Source organism: Acinonyx jubatus, chromosome B1, assembly GCF_027475565.1.
Source record: "Acinonyx jubatus isolate Ajub_Pintada_27869175 chromosome B1, VMU_Ajub_asm_v1.0, whole genome shotgun sequence".
NCBI classification, from domain to species: domain Eukaryota; kingdom Metazoa; phylum Chordata; class Mammalia; order Carnivora; family Felidae; genus Acinonyx; species Acinonyx jubatus.
The window spans coordinates 183,841,523-183,863,884 of NC_069382.1; the positions used below are offsets into that span (position 1 = coordinate 183,841,523).

The following is a 22,362-nucleotide window of genomic DNA, read 5'->3' on the forward strand; positions in this document are numbered from 1 at the left end:
TAGTGTGGAGACTGGAGCCTCCTTTGGATTCTGTGTCTCCCTCTTTCTCTTCCCCTCCCCTGCTTGTGCTCTGTCTCTCAAAAATAAATAAACACTAAAAAAATTAAAAACAAACAAACCCAAAAAAGCCCATGCTTGCATTCCCAAAGGTAGCTGTTGTCAAAGATAACTCAGTATATTTTCTTCATCCTTTTCCTGTGTTTTGACCAAAACCTCATCATACGCTAATAATATTTTGTAACTTTTTAACACTGGAGATGATGTAAACCCATTTCCTCATCATATAAAAGAGATGCATACCAGTACATGATTCAGATGTAGCTGTAACTTGACCGCTTCCTTATTACTGCGTATTTAGTTTGTTAATAATTTCCAAGGATTCATTTCTTTGTATGCGTGTTTGCATATGTGCTGTTACTCTTTAGGATAGACCACAACTTGGACACCTGGTGGCTCAGTTGGTTAAGCATCTGACTTTGGCTCGGGTCATGATCTTGTGGTTCGTGGTTTGAGCCCCACATTGGGCTCCATGCTGTGCGGAGCCTGCTTGGGATTCTCTCTCTCCATCTCTCTCTGCCCTCCCCTCCTTGTGTTCTCTCCTCTCTCTCTTTCTTTCTCTCAAAATAAATAAATAAACTTAAAAAAATAAAAATAAAAGAGAGGATAGAGTACATACAGGTAAAAGTAGTAGACAGTGGACTAAGTATTCTAAAGGCCTTTAATGAGCCCATGGTATTTGTGTATAGTTTTGCACATATATTTAGAATTCCTCCCTGTTATTTTTCTGACTGGAAGGAAATATATCAGCTTTTATTTTTTTAATTAATCTTTTTTTTTAAAGTTTATTTATTTTGAGCGAGAGAGAGTGCACATGAGCAGCAAAGGGGCAGGGAGAGAGAGTCCCAAGCAGGCTCCATGCTGATAATGTAGAGCCCGACATGGGGCTCGAACTCACAAACCATGAGGTCATGACCTGAACTAGAACCAAGAGTTGGACGCTGAACCACCTGAGCCACCCAGGCACCCCATATCACCTTGTTAAAATGATGATGATATGTGGGATCTTAAAAGATTTTTCTTTCCCTTTTCTTTAAATGTTCTAAGTTTTCTCAGTGAGTATTCATCACTTATGTAAGCAGAAAGCAGTGGTTTAATCAAAGGTAATGCTGTCTTCTAAATGTATTCTAAAATTGTATGTCTATCAGTATTTACTTATCACCAGCTCCATTCTCCAGATTTAAGTATTATTTTACAATTTGTTTTCTTAGTAATTGCTTAGATACCACAAAACAGGAACAACTTTAAATGTCAGAACTGATTATGAAATGGTTTCATTTTAATTTTACTAATTTTGTTTTCATTTAGGAGCCACTTATCTCAGTAAGAGCCTTGTTGGTGCTAGCATGAAAATGCTGGTCACTGGGGAAAATTTGTTTTTTTCATTTAAAACATTTTAATTAGAATTTCTATCGCTTTGGGGGTACCTGGGTGGCTTAGTTGGTTAAGCATCCAACTTCAAATCAGGTTGGGATCTCACAGCTTGTGAATTGGAGCTGAAGCCCTGTGTTAGGCTCTGTGCTGACAAGCTCAGAGCCTAGAGCTTGCTTTGGATTCTGTGTCTCCCTCTCTCTTTACCCCTCTCCCGCTTATGCACACGCTTGTGCGCGCGTGTTCTCTCTCTCTCTCTCTCTCTCTCTCTGTCTTTCTTTAACATAAGTAAACGTTAAAAATAAATTAAAAAATTTTGTTTTCATAATAGAGTTTTTTCTTTCTGTGTATATTTATTTTTGAGAAAGAGAGAGAGACACACGCAGAATCTGAAGCAGGCTCCAGGCTCTGAGCTGTCAGCACATTGCCCGATACGGGGCTCAAACTCATGAACCGTGAGATCATTAATGACCGGAGCCAAAGTTGGACGGTTAACTGGCTGTGCCACCCCAGCGGCCCCCCCAAAAAAGAGTTTCAATAGCTTTTAACTCTGGAGAGTGAATATAGTATGGTATCTGTTTCCTGAGTCTTTGTTTTATGGTCTGTAGATCCACCCCTTGAATTACCATCTTTCTACATGACTCCTTCTCATCGTCAAGTTGTGTTTGAAGGAGACAGCCTTCCCTTCCAGTGTATGGCTTCATATATTGATCAGGACATGCAAGTGTTGTGGTATCAGGATGGACGCATAGTTGAAACTGATGAATCTCAAGGTATCTTTGTGGAAAAGAACATGATTCACAACTGCTCGTTGATTGCCAGGTAAACTTTTTTAGATGAGGAATCGTCTCCGTGGATTTTCTGTATTTCAGAATTGAAGTGTTAGAATTTGAACTAACATTTTATCTTCTTGCATTTAAAAATACAAACATTTGGTTTTCCTTTTCCTGATTGTTACTCATTTCCGGAAATTAAATAGCTACCTTTGTCATCCAGTTGTGGAGCAGAAAAGTATAGGAAGAAAGGGAAACGCTGTTAAAAAGTTGGAGACTGTTTTTGTTAAAAGTTTTAGGAGGAAAAATGTAAACTTTTGGTACCAAACTTAATTTCTAACCATTTACTGCTGCTAAACTCAGATTTTCACATTTAGCAATCACCTAATTTTCACTGTAGGTTAATGCTACAGTTTAAGATACTGTATTTCCTTTCTCTACTCCATCAGTATAAAAGATTTAACACCTGTCCTGTTAACCCAATGACTGGTATGATCACCAAAATCATTGATTTGAATGAGCGTTATAAAGTATAAAAAAACAGAGTGAAAATATATGATATTATCACTATATATTTTATTTTGGTAAAATCTTAACCTGTAGGCATTGAATTTTCTTTTTTCTTCTTTCTTGTGTCTCTCTCTTTTTTTCCTTCCTACCAATTTCGTTCTTTTGTTTTGTTTTGTTTTTTTGAGAGAGAGTGTGTGTGCACAGGTGTGAGTGGGGGAGAGGCAGAGTGAGAGGGAGAGAGAATTTTAGCAGGTTCCACGCCCAATGCAGAGTGCATCGTGGGGCTCAGTCTCACAACTGTGAGAGATCATGACCTGAGCCGAAATCAAGAGTCAGTTGCTTAAGCGACAGAGCCACCCTTCTTACTATTTATTCTTCCTACTTCTATCTATTTAAGAATAGGTCTGTAGTTTCCAAACTCTTTTAGAGCAACTTAGGGTAATATCATTGCAGATTCAAAGAGGTGCCATTAAAAAAAATTATCAAGAAAATAAAGGCATTCTGACTTGAGAATTCTGTCTGAGAATTTCGGGGATAGAATATTCTATTTTACAATTTTTGTTTCCCTCCTGAGATTTCCTGTCTGTTTATTAGAAGCATATTTTTCTTTGTGTCTTCTAACATATTTATAATAGATGCTTTTAAATTCTTGCCTGCTATTTCCAATATCTAGGTTATCTTGGAATCATCACCACTGTCTTCTTTGCTTTTGAATATGTTTTATATTTTATTATTTAAAAAATGTTGAGGTGCCTGGGTGGCTCAGTTGGTTAAGCATCTGACTTTGGCTTGGGTCATGATCTCATGGTTTGTGGGTTCAAGCCCTTGTTGGGTTGGACTCTGCTGATGGCATGGGGAACCTGCTTGGGATTCTCTCTCTCCCTCTTGCTCTCTGCCCCTCCCCCACTTGCACCATCTCTCTCAAGATAAATAAATAAGAAAAAAATATTGTTCATGTGTCTAATAATGTTGGATTGTATCCTGGACAGTGTGAATGATTCACTATAGAGAAGCTGGCAAAGTACAGCCTATGGTCCACACCTGGCCTGATGGGCCTGTGGGCTAAGAATATTTTTAACGTTTGTGAATAGTTACATAAGTACCAATATAATATTTTCAATGTTGCTTCTTGGCCTTCTAAGCCTGAAATAATTACTGTCTGGCCTTTGAAGAAAAAGTTTACAAACCCCTGACTCTGGGTTCTCTTCCATTTGCTTGAAGTCAGCTGGTTTTTGTTCCCTCATGCATTTAGTTTGGCTAAACTCAAACTCCTACTTCTGTCTTTTCTGTGCTGGGCAGCATCTGAAGTCTGCTTGGTGCCCACTCTATCAGGGGCCAGTTAGAGATCCGGGTAGATGTTCTATGCAGAAGTTTGGGCTTCCAGCCAGGTTCCTGTCTACCTCTGTCCTCTGATTTTTCAACAAGTAAGACTGTGAATTTCTATCTGAGTGGGGCCTGTCCTTGGGTAAAAGCCATTGAAAACACTTTCCTGGTCTTACTTCCCGGTGCTGATCCCTTCTTCCAGGTGTCAGCTTCTCTCCGGTTTCTGCTTGCCTTGGATCACTGACCGTGTGTTGAGATAGGCTCATGTTGTAGTTTGTCCGGAGTGTATAATTGTTAACTGCAAGGAGGGTAGTTTCATAGGAGCTTCCCTGCTCTTCCCAGAATCAGAGGTTTATTTTATTTATTTATTTTTTTTAATTAGGAAGTGAGATTGTTAGAAACAGTTTAAGTCCCAGTGAGAAGACTAATTGTTACCTCACTTGTGTTGTAATAATTTCACAAGCATTGTACATATGTTAAAACTCATGGAGTTATGTGCTTTAAGCATTTTTTTATATGAATAGACAATAATTGAGATATGATATAGCAACAATAACATATTAAAATATATAGAACCTTTTTTTAAATAAAAAGGCTCTCAATCATTTAGTACTCTTTACATTTTGCAATTATAAAGTAACTAGATTAACTTTATACATTTATTTCTGCAGGTCATACTTTAAATTCTTTGTAAGCAGGACCAAAAATTAATTCTAAGGTCAGCATCCTTGCCTAATAGTTTTTTTGGGAGGGACACTTGACTAATGTGAAAATCTTTCATATGAAGTCCTTTACCCAAAATTTGCCTCCGAATAGTAAAGGAGTTGCAGGAAAAGGAAATGATGGTTATCAATTTGGTTAACCTGAGATACTTGTTTGTTCTTCCGTGGTTTTTCTCATGTTATCCATTCTCCCTTGGTAAGAATCAGAGTTTGCACTTTTCCTCAAAGATAAAATTGAAGCTGCTTCTTCCTCCTTAAATCTCCAAATATGCTGCCTTGAGGATTCCCGAAAAGTTTATTCTGATAATTGGTTTAAAGCATTGAAGGTGTTGCTAAAGGTTATCTTTAAAAGCATGTTGGCAGAATGTGTTAGGACCTTCGCTCCCAGCGGGTGTGCTGAAGTGCCTTGGGACATCACAGTGAGTTTACAGAGGTGCTGTGGGATGTTGTAAGTTTTTTCTTTTTTTAAACTTTATTTGTCTGTGTTTGAGAGAGAGTCCGGGAGGGGCAGAGAGAGAGGGAGACAGAGAATCCCAAGCAGGCTCCACGCTGTCAGCACAGAGCCCAACATGGGGCTCAGACTCACGAACCATGAGATCATGTCCTGAGCGAAACCCAGAGTCAGGTTCTTAACCGACTGAGCCACCCAGGCGCCCCTGTTTTAAGGTTTTGAAGAAGCGTGGGGATACTTGACATTTGTTGGACCAACTTGAGGCAGTTACAGTATCATTCGATCATGCTGGATTCCTTTCTGTGGCGCCATACTTTAAGGGTACCGAGTTTTGGGTGATTAATATGGTGCAAAGCAGGTACTGTGTGAAAGTCATTGTGGAACGTGAAATAAGGGTATCGTTTGATCTGTATCTGACATTTGGTTAATTTTGGAGTGCTCAAAAGACAGACACAACCCATCAGGAAGTAATTGTGGTCATTGAAGAATGAAATATTTACCTCGGATTGTTGTGCATTATTTTTTCAAATGGCTCTTAAGATATTAGGACATCGATACACAATTCTGGGATTTAATTTAGTAATTGGACCATTGTAGGTATTTCTTTTGGGCTTAGGGCTCTGTGTAACATTTTCTTGTCAGTGAAGGTGCTGTGAACCAAGAAAGTTTGCGGACCTCTGGATTAGAGAGTGATTGGTTATTTTAGAATTTGGTTATTTAAATTTAATGTAAGGTACTTTTTGTGGACTTTATTTGGAGTATATTTAGTACTTTTAGTACTTTATTTGGAATATATTTATTACAGTGTGTTGGTTTGTTCACTGACTTAATTAACAAAGATGATAAACATTTTCTTTGATTCAGAGTAACAGTGCCTCAAAGTCTTTATTAGAACATATGATGTTGTACAGCCATTAATGATTTAGGAGACTGGAAAAACGTGTATTAACTTCAAGACATAATTTTGTCAGTTAATTAAAATGATACATCCTTTATGTCTAATTATCTCTTAATTTTCTATTTACATAAAAGCATAGCATAGTGGGTCATGTGGGGAGAAAGGCTAATTGAAGGTTCTGACATTTGCTCTTTAATTAATAGGTTTTATATTAGAGAATTATGATTTCATCTTGAAAATTGAATTTACTGACAGCTCTTTAGAAATATAGCTGTTTTATAAATTGAAGCATACCTTTACATGGAAAACTCCTTTTGTGAAAGCATTAGTTGGTAATTTATTAAATCTTTGTAGAGACTTAATGAGTTCTTCCCACAAAGTATTTTACCTTAAATACTTTCTTAATTGTTCACTTCATAATATTAATCTCCTTCCTTCATGCTTGACTATTTTCCTTCAAATCAGTGGAAAGGTACACGTAACCTGGAAACGTTTCCATTAGTTTTGCCGAAGAATGTGCTGCCATGTTTCTGCCTTTGCACTTAGGCTGTTGCCCTGCCTGGCTGCATCCTGGTTTCCTCTTTCTGGTGGGAGAAGTGTCAGGCATGATGTCCCATCTCACTGTCACTTTGTTCGTACCTTTTTTTTTTTTAATGTTTGAGAGAAAGAGAACGAGGAGGGGCAGAGAGAGAGAGAGAATCCTAAACAGGCTCCGTGCTGTCAGCACTCTCTCTCACTACTGTGAGATCATGACCTGAGCTGAGGTCGAGTTGGTTGCTTACCTGACGGAGCCACCCAGGCTCATACTTCTGGTACAGCTCTAACCCTAGTGTTTTCAGGAGCTTTTTATCTGTTCATCTTGACTTGCTGCTGAAGTACTTAAATGGAGGGATCATTTATATATATATTTTACATATGTACATATATATGTACATGCATACGTATATACGTATGTCTATATATATAAATATTTAACATTTATCCTAGCATGGTGAGAGGGGCATGTGAGGGAGAGAGGGAGACAGAGGATCTGAAGCAGGCTGTGTGCGGACAGCAGAGAGCCTGACGGCGGGGCTTGAACTCACAAACCACGAGATCGTGACCTGAGCCAAAGTCGGGTGCTTAACCAGTTGAGCTACCTAGGCGCCCCTGGAGGGATCATTTTAAATTTGTTTTTAATCTGGCAAGTGCTTTGCCCACACTGTGTATTCAGGCGTATTTGCTAAGTGAATGATAGAAGCCTGATTGTCTCCCTTTTTTGGTCTAACCATATTTTCTCTCTTTTTAAAATCTTTCTTCATGCAGTGCCCTCACCATTTCTAACATTCAGGCTGGATCGACTGGAAATTGGGGCTGTCATGTCCAGACCAAACGCGGGAACAATACGAGAACCGTCGATATTGTGGTATTAGAAAGCTCTGCACAGTACTGTCCTCCCGAGAGGGTGGTAAACAATAAAGGTGATTTCAGGTCAGTGACATGGAAAGTGCTGGAAAAGTGATTTGCCCACATCTGTTTTTATTCCTAAAGGTGCATCATGGTCTCCTGTTTTGAAGAAGAAAATTTGAGAAATACATGCATGTTCATATACATATCCTTACGTATCTTAGGACTACCCTTTAGAACAGTGATTCCAGACTCATTTATGAAGATTAAGAAAAAAAGGTGCCTGCATTTTATCTCAGATATGTGGATTTAACAGCCTCTGCAGGCAGAGTGTTTCATGTTTAATAGTTTGTTGTAAAAGTTAAGGACCACTACTTTAGGGAAACGTTTTGGAAATTCTACTAAAACTGTGAAATCCAGACAGGCTAATGGTATGTCCTGTTTTTTTTCAGGGGCTCTTTTATGGATGAACTTTGGTTCATATTGCTAAGTTACTTTTACCTATTGGCAGTTTAGTAGACATAAGAATTAGGAGAAACCCATGTCCCTTTTTCCTCCCCAATTTGGTTTTTCTGACAATTAAGTCAGAAGGACATTGGGGAATGAAAGCTTTTCAGATGGCCTGAAACCTTCGGAGCCACTTGGTGGTGGACTCTGTGTTGAGATAAGCAGAAGGAGTTAAGTATTACAGTTTTTTTAAATAGAAAATTTAGAATTTGTGGAAGGTAACAACTTTTACCTTAGACTCTCCTTAACTTTTCAAGGTTTTTAAAAAGCATCTTTATATTATTTATTTAATGTTCTTTATGTTTAGGAATTTAATAATGACTTTATAGTTGATGTAAATGTAGGGAAATATGTCTGCTCTTGAAAGCAGCGTAAATGTTGTGTTGAATACCCAGTTTGCACTCTCTTTGATTGGTGCTCCTTTTGCCCAACTTTTAAGGGAAAGAAAACCCTTGGATATTAGTCTTTGAAACCCAAGGTGAAGAAGCAATGCAACGTCTTTAGCTCAGCTGCTTCTTCATGGCTTTTTTAAAAAACTGTCTTTTTGTCCTTTAAAAAAAATCTCTCTGACCTGAGTATATGGAAATTAGCATTTTATTATTGCCAAGAGCTAAGTCCTTTATGTAGATTAACTGTTAACAGATAATATTTACACTGTATACTTTACAGCAAAATAGACAACATTTGGGAATTTTGTTCTATTCTCCATTTTTTATTACGTGCTCATGATGTTTTCTATTTATGGTGGATTTTCTCTTCTACTCATAATTGGAGTATTTTACAAATTTTAAAATAGAAGAATCTAATTATTTAACTGATTAATGAATTAGCTTTCGACACTCCTTAGTATATTACACGATTGGACTTTCACTGCATTAATAAGATTTAGTTTAGTGTTGCTTAGTCTGTTTATGCAGATTTCAGTGATGAATTATATTTCGGCATGGCTGATGCTGTAATTTATCAGTTCCCGTGTTACAGGTCAGCTGTAACTTTTATCAAATATATTCACTTCAGTCCCACTTTTGGAGAAATGGAGCTCAAATGACAAAGATTTCTCCCAGCTGTTAGTGGCAATCCATGCCAGTTGAATAGGGAGCAGTTTCTCCCAGATAAATTCATTCGTGTGTCATGTTGGAGGTCTGCTGGGCCACCCCCAAGTGCAGAAGTTTGCTAGGAGGACTCGCGTGGACTCAGCTTGTCATTGCGGTCACAGCTAAGATGCATTATAGTGATGTAGTAAGACACATAGCAGGATAACCAGGGGACCGACCTAGGTGCATTCTGGAGAGATCCACGTGCAGGCTTCTTCCTGCTCTTTCCCTCCCATGAAGATCACACACAGCATGCTCCTCCTTCAGCCATGAAAAGGCAGCAGCCTCTATGCAGCGTTGTTGCTCAGGGAAGCCCGTGGGAAACTCAGTACACCGAGTTCTTATTGCTGGCCGTGTAGGCACCCTCTGCCTGGCATGTACCAAAATTTCAGACTCCCAGGAAGAAAGCAAGTTTCAGCATAATCCCCGCGGTGTGTCCCAACAGCCTAGGCACAGTGAACAGCCCTCCAGTTCACTGTTCGTGGGAATACTGCAAGTCCCAAATACTCCCAAGTCCCCAGTTGTCCCAGCAGGCCTTTCTAAGGAGAGCCATCCTGGCCCTGCTGTGGTGACGCTTGTCTGCACATCTGCTGACTCTGTGCCATATGTGGGATTTTCTTTTTTAAGACAGTTTTCCTGTGTGTTTATAGCAATATTTAGAAAATTTTAAGGAAGTATGCTATGGTATTAAAATATATGTGGCTGATGGTTTAAAACAGTTCAGTTCATGCTAACCTTTTTTGTAAAGTCTTTGTTCCGAGAGGAATTTGTTTCTTCTTGATTTTTCTCTCTGATTATATGTGACCTGTTGTCATCCTTGATTTTCTTCCCCATTTGGTTGTGTTCCATGTGAGTGTTTTCATACAGTTTTGTCTTCGTCTCCCTAGATGGCCCAGAACATTGGCAGGCATCACTGCGTACCTTCAGTGTACTCGGAACATCCATGGCAGTGGGATCTACCCTGGAAACCCGCAGGATGAGAGAAAGGCTTGGCGCAGATGTGACAGAGGCGGCTTCTGGGCGGATGATGATTATTCTCGCTGCCAGTATGCAAATGATGTCACTAGAGTTCTTTATATGTTTAATCAGGTAACTAGAGAGTCTTCACGTTGACCGAGGTGGTTAATTTATTTTCGTTGAAATGCCAGGTGTGTGTTTGTGTGTGTTTTAAATACGAGTGAAGCACAAGGATTTGGTGTTTCCATTCAGTTGCTCTGTCTTGGGGATTAGGCTTTGTCACCTCAGCCGGTATTCACGGCCCTCTGTGGTGTTGGTTTTCCTTTCCAGTCACTGCCTGACTCGGTGCCTTTGTTTGAATATCTTTATCATCTATATTCACTAGACCGAATTCCCAGCCATCCTTCAAATCCATCTGGGAAGCCACCTGTTGGGTTCCTTTTATAATCTCTTTGTCACGAGTGATCCCTTGTTACACTTGTACTCATATGTCTTTTCTTGTATTCTCTCCTGTGCATCCTTTTAAACCTGACCACGTTGTAAGCAGCGGGAACATGGCCTCCCTGTGACACATTTTCTTGTGCTCCTTGGTAGCTGTTATACCCTTGGTGTAATGGTTGGTGCTGAGTTGTGTTTAAGTCAATAAATAAGCAAATGTAAAACATTACCGGCAGAGCATGGCAGTATAGATACGTGTTCAGTAAGTGCTTCATACTCTCGTGCATTGGGGCTCCAGGGGAGTTATTGATCCCTCCCAGTTGGAATACTCAGGAAAGGCTTTACTAAGCAATTGGAATCGAGTATGTGTAGAATTTGGATAAGCAGAGAAGAAGAGATGGTGTTGTGTGTTTACCAGAGGTGTTTTCATGTATTACTATGTTTCATTTAAAGTTAAAAAAAAAAATTTGCCTTTAGGTTGGTTACCATTATAATTCCAGTTTTCTCAGCTTTGAAAAAGCATTTTAAGAAGGTCCTGGTGATAAATGATAAAGACTTTGAATTCATTGCCATGTTTTGAATGCAAAGATAAAACGCCAGATTTTTTGCCTTTTTAAATACAGATGCCTCTCAATCTTACTAATGCTGTGGCCACAGCCCGACAGTTACTGGCTTACACTGTGGAAGCTGCCAATTTTTCTGACAAGATGGATGTTATATTTGTGGCTGAGATGATAGAAAAGTTTGGAAGATTTACCAAAGAGGAGAAGTCCAAAGAGGTATTTTTCTGGTTCACATTTGTAGCATATAGCATGTCAACAAATAGTCATGTGGTAGAGTTGAATCTGTAGTTTGTATTTATTAAAAAAAAATTTTTTTAACTCTTTTATTCAGTTTTGAGAGACAGAGAGAGACAGAGCATGAATGGGGGAAGAGCAGAGAGAAAGGGAGATACAGAATCCGAAGCAGGCTTCAGGCTCTGAGCTCTCAGCTCAGAACCTGACGTGGGGCTCGAACTCAAGAACGGTGAGATCGTGACCTGAGCTGAAGTCGGACGCTTAACCGACTGAGCCACCCAGGTGCCCCTGAATCTAGTCTTTAAAGAAAAGTTTACTTATTTTGAGAGAGAGAGAGCAAGCAGGGGAGGGGCAGAGAGAGGGAGAGAGAGAATCCCAAGCAGGCTCCATACTGTCAGTGTGGAACCCGATGCAGGGCTCAAACCCACGAACTGAGATGATGACCCTGAGCCGAAACCAAGAGTTGGACACTTAACCAGCTGAACCACCCAGGCACCCCTGAATCTGTATTTCTAAAGCATCTTTATGTTTGCTCTATTTTAATTAAGTGTACCTTTTAATTTCCAAAGTATTGAGAAATGTATGCTGCATTTACTATAGTAATCTGTTGTTAGAACAGAGGTGAACAATCCGTTCTTGGGAATTAAGGTATCGTGATAGAGCAGAGCCAGCCTGTGAGAGAGCAACTTCCTGTCTCCACATTGTGGATTGGCTAGAACTGTTCCCCGGCATTCTGGGATTTCTCCTGTCTACAGAGGCATGTGTTTATCCTTCTCTTTCTCTCCACCCCCCCGCCCCAACCAGTTTTATTGAGAGACAATAGACACTCATCAGTATATAAGTTTAAGGTGTACACCATGATGCTTTAACTTACATATATTGCAAAATACCATCACGATAGATTAGGCTAACATCCATCTTCCCATATAGATACAATAGAAAGAAAAGAAAGAGAAAAAGAAAAAAGAAGAAAACAAATTTCTTCACGTGATAGGAACTGTTGGAATTTACTCTAATAACTTTCCTATATACCATGCGACACTGTTAGCTGTTTTCATTTGTGTGCTACATCCTTGGTACTTATAACTGGAAATTTATACCTTCTGACCACCTTCCTCCAGTTCCGCCCCCTGCCCTCCCAACCCTCTGCCTCTGGTAACCACAGGTTTGTTCTTTTTCTGTGAGGTTTCTTTTCGTCCACATGTAAATGAAATCAGGCAGTATTTCGTCCACATGTAAATGAAATCAGGCAGTATTTATTTCACTTGGCATAATGGCTTCAAGATCCCTCCATGTTGGAATAAATGATAGGATTTCCTCATTTTTTAAATGGCTGAATATGATTCCTTTGTGTATGTATATATCACAACTTCTTTATCCTTTCATCCTCAATGGATCATAGGTTGTGTTATTATAAATAATGCTGCTATGGACGTGGGGGTGCAGAGCCATCTTCAAGCTAGGGTTTTAGTTTCCTTTGGATATATTTCTGGAAGTGGAATTTTGGGATCATGTGGTAGTTCTGTTTTTAAATTTTTTAGGGTCCTCCATATTGTTTTGCATAGTGACTGTACAAATTTACATTCCTACCAAGTGCACAAAGGTTCCCCTTCTCCATATTTTTGCCAGTGTTTTCTTGTCTTTTTGGTGGTACCAAAAAGTCTGAAGTGGTACCTCATTATGCTTTTAATTTGCATTTCCCTGATGACTAGTGATGTTGAAGACCTTTTCATGTACCTCTTGGCCTTTCATATATCTTCTTTGGAGAAATGTCTATTAGGTCCTTTGCTTATTATTTAATTGTGGGTTTTGTTTTTTTTTTTTTTTTTTTTTTGCTATTGAGTTATGGAAGTTCTTTATATATTTTGCATATTAACCCCTTACCAGATAAATGGTTTGCACATATTTTTTCCCATTCTGTAAGCAACTAGGTTGTCTTTTCACTTTGTGGATGGTTTCTGTTGCTATGCAGAAGCCTTTTAGTTTGATGCAGTCCCATTTGTTTATTTTTGATTTTGTTGTTTGTGCTTTACATGTCATATCCAAAAATCGTTACTAAGACCTATGTCAAGGAGCTTTATTTCTGTCTTCTTGGAGTTTCATGGTTTCAGGTTTTCATTTAAGTCTTTAATCCATTTTTACTTAATTTTTGTGAGGAATGTGAGATAGGGGTTCAGTTTCTTTCTTTTCCATTTTAATATCCAGTTATCACAACACCATGCATTGTGAAGACACTGTCTTTTCTTCATTGAGTATTGTGGCTCCCTTGTCAAATATTAGTCGACTGTATAAGCTGGGCTCTTGTTTCTGTTCTATTGGTCTGTTTGTCTGTATTTATGCCAATACCATACTGTTTTGATGACTATAGCTTTTATAGTATAGCTTGAGATCTGCAAGCATGCTGCTTCCTTCTTTGTTTTTTCTCAATATTCTCTTGGCTATTCAGGGTCGTTTGTGTTTCCATGTAAATTTTAGGAGTATTTTTTTCTACTTCTGTAAAAACTGCCATTGGAATCTTGATAGGGATGGCATTGAATCTATAGATATCTTTTGGTAGTGTTGACATTTTAACAATATTCTTATAGTCCACGCACATGAGATACCTTTCCATCTATTTGTATTTTCTTTGACTTCTTTCATTGGTGTCTTGTAGTTTTCAAGGTAGAGAACTTTCACTTCATTAAATATATTCCTAAGTGTTTTATTGTTTTTGAAGTTATCGTAAGTGGAAATGATTTCTTTAAAAAATTTTTTTTAATTAAAACATTTTTTAAGTTTATTTATTTATTTTGAGAGAGGGAGAGAGAGAGACAGACAGACAGACAGTGAACAGGGGAGGGGCAGAAAGAGAGAATCCCAAGCAGGTTCTGTGCTGTCAGCCCAGAGCCCGATGACAGGCTCAAACTTACAAATTGTGAGATCATGACCTGAGCTGAAACTAAACGTTGGACACTCAACTGACTGAGCCATCCGGGTGCCCTGGGATTGATTTCTTTATTTCATTTTTATAAAATTCATTGTTAGTGTGTAGAAATACTACTGAGTTTTAATGTTAATTTTGTGTCCTGCAACTTTATTGAATTCAACTTTACTGAATTACAGGGTTTTTTTTGTTGTTAGGTCTTTAGGATTTTCTGTATATAAAATTATGTCCTCTGTAAATAGAGACAGTTTACTTCTTTGTTTCCAATTGTGATACCTTTTAATTTTTTTCTAGCTTGGTTTTTGTAGGTAGGACTTCTTGTACTATATTGAATAAGTGTGGCAAAAGTGGGTCCTTTTGTCCTATTTATAATCTTAGAGGAAAATCTTTGAATCTTTCACTATTGAGTATGAGGTTAGCTGTGGGTTGTCATCTGTAGCCTTTATTATGTTGAGATACATTCCTTCTATGCCTAATTTATTGGGAGTTTTTATCATGAATAGATGTTGAATTTTGTCCAATGCTTTTTCTGCATCTATTGAGATGATCGTATGGTTTGTTTTTATTCCATTCATTTGATATATCCTATTGATTGATTTATATATGTTGAACCATCCTTGCATCCCAGAAATCAGAGATAAATCCCACTTGATAATGGTGGGATCTTTTTAATGTACTGCTGTATTTGACTTACTAGCATTTTATTGAGAAGTTTTGCATCTACATTTATCAAGGATATTGGTGTGTAGTTTTCTTTTCTAGTAGTGTCATTTCCTGGTTCGGTATCAGGATCGTGCTGACTTTGTAAAATGAGTTTAAGAAGAAGAGGGAACTCTTCAGTATTTTGGAGGAGTTTGCATGTGATTGGTTTTAATTCTTCAAATATTTGGTAAAATTCACCAGTGAGACCATCTCATCCTGGGTTTTTTTTCATTGGAATATATATATACACAAACACATATATATATATACACACCCACATATGTATACTTACATATATATATACGCACACACACATATATATACTTATATGTGTATATACATATACACACACAAATTTTATATATATATATATATATTTTATTTTTAAACATTTATTCATTTTTGAGAGAGACAGTGTGAGTGAGGGAGGGGCAGAGAGAGAAGGGAGACACAGGATCTGAAGCAGGCTTTAGGCTCTGAGCTGTCAGCACAGAGCCTGATGTGGAGCTTGAACCCATGAACTGTGAGATCATGACCTGAGCCAAAGTTGGACACTTAACTAACTGAGCCACCCAGGTGCCCTGGAATGTTTTAGATTACTGATTGATTCTTCCTACTAGTAATTGGTCCATTCAGATTTTCTACTTTTATCTGATTTAGTCTTGGTAAGTTTTATGTTTCTAAGAAATTTTTCATCTAGGTTGTCTAGTTTGTTGGCGTATAGTTTTTCATTGTTTTCTCCAGATCTTTTGAATTTCTTTGGTGTCGGTTGTAATGTCTCCTTTTTCATGTATAATTTTGATGATTTGAGTTTTCTTTTTTTCTTGGTTGGTGTAAGGGTTTATCAGTTTTGATTTCTTTTCAAAGAACTGACTCTGTTTTGGTTAATCTTTCTATTGTTTTTTTTGTTCTCTATTTCATTTACTTCTTCTTTAATCGTCATCATATACATTTTTTCTTCTGCCACCATTGAGCTCACTTTGCTCTTCTTTTTCTAGATCCAGAAGGTATAGAAAGAATTAGGCTATTTGGGATTTTTCTTGTTCTTTTTTTTTTTTTTTTAATTTTTTTAACGTTTATTTATTTTTGAGACAGAGAGAGACAGAGCATGAGTGGGGGAGGGTCAGAGAGAGGGAGACACAGAATCCGAAACAGGCTTCAGGCTCCGAGCTGTCAGCACAGAGCCCGACGCGGGGCTCGAACTCACAGACCGCGAGATCATGACCTGAGCTGAAGTCGGCCGCCCAACCGACTGAGCCACCCAGGCGCCCCGGGATTTTTCTTGTTCTTAATGTAGGTGCTTATTGCCCTTAACTTTGCTTTTAGAACTGCTTTTGCTGCATCTCCCAAGTTCTGCTATGTTTGTTTGTTGTGTTTCCATTTTCATTTGTCTCAAGAATGTTTGTTTGTTTTTTTTTTGTTTTTGTTTTTTTTTTTTTTTTTTTGCTGCATCTCCCAAGTTCTGGTATGTTTGTTGTGTTTTCATTTTTGTTTGTCTCAAGAATCTTTTTTTTTTTTTTTAAGATTTTATTTTTAAATAATCTCTATACCACATGTGGGACTCGAACTTAGAACCCTGAGATCAAGAGTCACATGCTCTACCGACTGAGCCAGCCAGCCAGGTGCCCCTCAAAAACTGTTTTTAAATTTCCTTTAATTTCTTCTTTGATCTACTGATTATTGAGTAGAGTGTTGATTTCCATATGTTCATGAATTTTACAGTTTCCCTCTTGCTACTGATTTTTGATTTCATGCCATTGTATCAGAAAAGATACTTGGTCTGATCTCAGTCTTCCTGAATTTGTTAAGACTTGTTTTGTGGCCTGATATAAGGTCCATTCTAGAAATTGTTCTGTGTGTACTTGAGAGAAATGTGTATTCTTCTGTTGTTGGGTAGAATGTTCTGTATATGTCTGTTAGGCCCATTTAATCTCTAATGTTGTTCACATATACTGCTTCCTTTTGATTCTCTGTCTGGGTGATCTGTCCATTGTTGAGAGTCAAGTACCAAAGTCTGCAAGTACTATTGTTTTACTGTTTGTCTCTTTTTCTGTTAGTTTCTGCTTTCTATATTTAGGTATTCCAATGTTGGGTGAATGAGTATTTACAGTTGTTAGATCTTGTTATATTGACCACTTTATCATTTTATAATGATCTCTGTGCCCTTTTACCACTTTTAAAGTCTGTTTTGTTTTTGGTTACCATTTGCTTAAAATGTCTTTTTCCATCCTTTTCTCTCAGCGTAGGTTTGTCTTTAAGGGTAAAGTAAGTCAGCATATTATTGGATCTTTTTTTTTGTTTTTTAATCTACTGAGGCATTTTCTTTCTTTTAATTGGACAATTTAATTTAAAAAAAAATTTTTTTTATGTTTATTTCTGAGAGACAGAAAGAGACAGAGCATGAGTGGGATAGAGGCAGAGAGAAAGGAAGCAGAGTCCAAAGTAGGCTCCAGGCTCTAGGCTCTGAGCTGTCAGCACAGAGCCCGGCGCGTGCGGGGCTTGATCCCACGAACCGCGGGATCGTGACCTAAGAGGAAGTCGGATACTTAACCGACTGAGCCACCCAGGCGCCCTGGACAATTTAATCTTCTTAACATTTAAAGTAATTATTGATAGGTAAGGACTTACTATTGTCATTTTGTTAATTGTTTCCTGGTTGTTTTGTAGATCCCTCATTCCGTGATTTTTATCTTGCTGTCCTTTTTGTTGTTTTGATATCTCTTGGTATCAGTATATACTGTTTTGACTTCTTTGTTGTATTTTTTGGTGTAATTAGTATAAGATTTTTCTGACTGGTTGCTATGAGGCTCACATAAAATATCTTAAACTTATCACACTCTATTTTAAACTGATGGCAACTTCAGTAGAGTTTGTAAACTTTGCAGTTTTACTTCTCCTCTCCCTCACATTTTAGGTTACTTCTGTTACTATTTATACAGTACAAAAAACCACATAGGGATGCCTGTCTGCCTCGGTTACTAGAGCATGCGATTCTTGACCTTGGGGTCGTGAGTTGAAGTCCCATGTGTGGCATAGGGTGTACTGTAAAAAAAATTTTTTTTAATGTAAATTATAGCAGATTGTTGTCATTATGGTTGTTTTAAGTATATTCTTTTAACTTTTAAACTAGTTTTAAGTAACTTATGCCCCACTATTACCATATTGCAGAATAGGAAATGCCCATATATTTGCTGTTACCAGTAAGATTTACACTACCTTTTTTAAAAAAAAATAAAAATGTTTATTTGAGAGAGAGGGAGGAACAGAGAAAGAGAGGGGAGAGAGAATCCCAAGCAGACTCTGCACTGTGAGTGCAGAGCCCAATGCTGGCTCTGTCTTTTGAACCGTGAAATCATGACCTGAGCCAAAATCAAAAGTCAGATGCTTTACTCACTGAACCACCCAGGTGCCCCAGCCATTATTGCTTTAAGTATACTTTCTCTTCCTTTCTCTTTCTTTTCTCCTTTTGGAATTCCCAAAATGTGAATATTGTTTTGCTTTGTTTTGTTGTTTTTTTTCCCCATTGTGTCCCATAATTCCTGTAGGCTTTTTTCACTCTGTTTCAGAACATTTTTGCTCCTCTGACTCTGGAATTTCCAGTGTCCTATTCTCTCTAGTTGTTGATTCTTTTTTCTGCATGGCTGAAGCAACCTTTGAAGCTCTGTTGAATTCTTTAGTCATTATATTCTTCAACTCTCGGATTTCAGTTTGTTTGTTTTTTGATGGTTGCTGTTTTCTTGTCAGACTTCTTATTTTATTCATGTGTTGTTTCCCAAATTTTATTTAGTGGTGTCTCTCTTTTCTTGTAGCTCAGTGAATTTCCTTAAGAGGAGTATTTTAAATTCTTTGTCTGACAGTTCTTGGATCCTCCATTATTGGAACTCGATGAGTTTCCTTTGGTGGTGTCATATTTACGTGACTTTTTGTGATCCTTGATTCCTTATTTGAGTAATGGGGCTTCTCCTCTAGACTTACCAGTTTTGTTTTTTCACTGGTTAGCTCTGTTTGGGTTTCTGGGTGTGTCTGCTGGTAATGGCCTTGGGCAAGTGGGACCTGCTATTATCATCTTCTTTTGGGCCAGGCAGCTCTTAGAGCTCTGAGAATGGGTACAGGGACTTGTGCTCCTGGCTTGGTTGCCTACCCTGCTGAGGCTTTGTGGTTGCGTGAATTCTCTGGTCAGACTTACTAGATTGGTCTGGACTGGATACCATATTCCGGGGTAGGTGGGGCCATGGGTTAGCTTCCCTCCAGGGAGAGCCATCCTTATTGTGAGTTTTAGTCACCCAGATCTTGTTATATTGCTTAATTTCTTTCGTAGTATCCTGGAAAAGGAGACTGTTTTTCGGAACTTTTTTGAAATTCCTAATGATTGTAATATGCAAGTTAGGAAAATTTGGTGACTTTGAAAATGAGCACATTTTGGGGTACCTGGGTGGCTCAGTTGGTTAAGTGTCCAGCTTAGGCTCAGGTCATGATCCCATGGTTTGCGAGTTCAAGCCCTGTGTTGGGCTCTGTGATGACGGCTCAGAGCCTGGAGCCTGATTCAGATTCTGTGCTTCCCTCTCTCCCTGCTCCTCCCCTGCTCATGCTCTGTCTCTCAAAAATAAATAACCATTAACAAAATATTAAAAAAGAAAAGAAAACAGGTATGTTTTAATAGGGCCATGTTCTTAAAACTATGCTTGTCAACATGATACCCTTTATGTGAAAACATTGACAACCACCATTTTCAGAATGAATGAGCAGAAAATAATGTTTCAAGTAAGTTTTTAGATGCAGATTAATGTATTCTTAAACGTTAAGTTTCAAGCTACTTGAGAACTAGTGGCTCTTATGTGATAGAGTCAGTTACACAAAAAGGTTCTGCTCCGTCAGCACACTGTCAGCTTGGAGCCCGATGGGGTGTTTGGACTCATGAACGGTGAGATCTTGACCTGAGCCAAAATCAAGCAACAGATGCTTAACCGACCGAGCCACCCAGGCACCCCTCATGTTTACTTTCTAGTAGTGTTGCCCTGTGTGGTTTTCCAAAGTACACAGCACACAGCTGTGTGGAAACAGTGGACTGAACAAAGTCTAATGTATTTCTTGATGTAGGACCTCCCAGATTCATTAATAATGTTCAAAGGTAAATATCATCCCTAGTTCTTCTACATCATTTAAACCAAGGAACTTTTTTTTTTCTCTTTTTAGTACACTGCTTATTAATATCTTGCATTTTGGTGGTAAGTTTTGGAACTTGGAACTACAGCCCCAGTACCCTACGTGCTTTATTCGATAGGATGTAGTTACTAAAGGAAGAAAAACAGTTACATGTATTTAAATGAGACCCAGGTCAAGGGGACCACTTGATAATGAGGTAACATTTTAGTGTTGCTCTCTGAACTTCAGACCACAGTTTTCTTAAGAGCTGTCTTGCTACTTGATGGTCTCTCTGGGTCACAGCCTACTTCCGGTGGTAAATTTTCCCAGTGGTGGGAGAAGCTGTCTGGATTCTGGCTCTGTGGTAGTGCTGCTTTCCATTTTGATGATAATCACAGGTTGGCTGCTACATGATGAGAAATCATTCATGGAAGTGGGAATGGTTTGAGTCCCGGGAATAAATGGCATATCTTCTGGAATGTGGACATTGAGAAATATTTTGCCAATATATAATGCCTGTTTATTCCCACGCTGCCCTGTTTATTCCCACACTGCCTGTTTATTCCCTCACTGCCCTGTTTATTCCCATGCTGCCTGTTTATTCCCACGCTGCCCTGTTTATTCCCACGCTACCCTGTTTATTCCCACTCTGCCTGTTTATTCCCACACTGCCCTGTTTATTCCCACGCTACCCTGTTTATTCCCACTCTGCCTGTTTATTCCCTCGCTGCCTGTTTATTCCCACACTGCCCTGTTTGTTCCCACGCTGCCTGTTTATTCCCACACTGCCCTGTTTGTTCCCATGCTGCCTGTTTATTCCCTCACTGCCCTGTTTGTTCCCACGCTGCCTGCTTATTCCCACTCTGCCTGTTTATTCCCACGCTGCCTGTTTATTCCCACACTGCCCTGTTTGTTCCCACGCTGCCTGTTTATTCCCACACTGCCCTGTTTGTTCCCACGCTGCCTGTTTATTCCCTCAGTGCCCTGTTTGTTCCCACGCTGCCTGTTTATTCCCACGCTGCCTGTTTATTCCCACGCTGCCTGTTTATTCCCTCACTGCCCTGTTTGTTCCCATGCTGCCCTGTTTATTCCCACTCTGCCTGTTTATTCCCTCGCTGCCTGTTTATTCCCACACTGCCCTGTTTGTTCCCACGCTGCCTGTTTATTCCCACACTGCCCTGTTTATTCCCACGCTGCCTGTTTATTCCCTCACTGCCCTGTTTGTTCCCACGCTGCCTGTTTGTTCCCACGCTGCCTGTTTATTCCCTCACTGCCCTGTTTGTTCCCACGCTGCCTGTTTATTCCCTCACTACCCTGTTTGTTCCCACGCTGCCTGTTTATTCCCACGCTGCCCTGTTTATTCCTACGTTGCCTGTTTATTCCCGTGCTGCCCTGTTTATTCCCATGTTGCCCTGTTTATTCACATGCTGTCCTGGTTTCGCCTGAAGGAGCTTTGTGCGCATCTCAACTCGTGAGGAGCCACATGGTGCCCAGAGGTGTGCGTTCCCCCACTGCGTGCGGTGAACCGTCTCCACTTTGGTGTGCTGTCAGGTAGATGCATCTTGTTGAGGACAGGAAGTGCATAGGGTTTCATGAGTTACTTATTAACCTGAGGCCCTTTCTTTATTTTGAAATGGGATGATATTTGCCCTCTTTAACTTGCGGTGTTTGTGTGCACAAGTGAGAAAATAGAGGCGAAACTGTTTTGCGGAATGATTGAAAGCTATGTTATACTTTCATAAAGTTAGGAAATTTAACATTCTTATCTCCGAAGCTGAGAAGTGGGCTCTTTTAAAAAAAAAAAAAAAATCACCAGAGTGCTTTAATTACTTAACTGTCACTTTCACTGGTGACATTAGAGGTAAAGTGTGAATTAACTTTGGAAACAAATGATGGCAAATTATTAAGTATAAATAGGAGAAACAGAAGAAAAATATTTAGGATCGAATAATTGAGGTACAAATGTACTATCATCACCTGTGGTCGTGACAGGCATCCTATCAGATTCTCTGGAAAGTTGAAGTATAGGCCATAGCTGTCACCATTTATTAGAACAGTAAAAAGAAATCATGATGTTTAAGGGCTTCGTTTTATGTTAATTACCATGAAATTATTCTAAGGTATCCTGAAATGCATATGGCTTAGTTGGACAAATAGTTAAATTGATTTTTTGCATTATATCCAAAAAGTTACTCTGTTATGAATAATTCATAAGGGAAATATTGTGAGGCAATTGCTTTTTAACCTATGATTGAGTCTAGGCAGCTCAGGCTGGTGCTCTGTGATCTTAAGGTGGGTGCTGAAAGCTTCC

General features: G+C 38.9%; 1 protein-coding gene across 3 annotated transcripts in view; it reads left to right on the forward strand.

The window, feature by feature from the left end:
• ADGRA3 (adhesion G protein-coupled receptor A3) overlaps nt 1–22,362 on the forward strand; it is a 134,415-nt gene that overhangs the window by 63,789 nt on the left and 48,264 nt on the right. For all 3 annotated transcript variants that reach the window (XM_027046573.2, XM_053217517.1, XM_053217516.1), the window contains exons 7-10: nt 2,037–2,250; nt 7,411–7,575; nt 9,980–10,181; nt 11,111–11,266. In XM_027046573.2, coding sequence (XP_026902374.1) covers nt 2,037–2,250; nt 7,411–7,575; nt 9,980–10,181; nt 11,111–11,266 — 737 coding nt within the window. The remainder of the gene's footprint in view (nt 1–2,036; nt 2,251–7,410; nt 7,576–9,979; nt 10,182–11,110; nt 11,267–22,362) is intronic.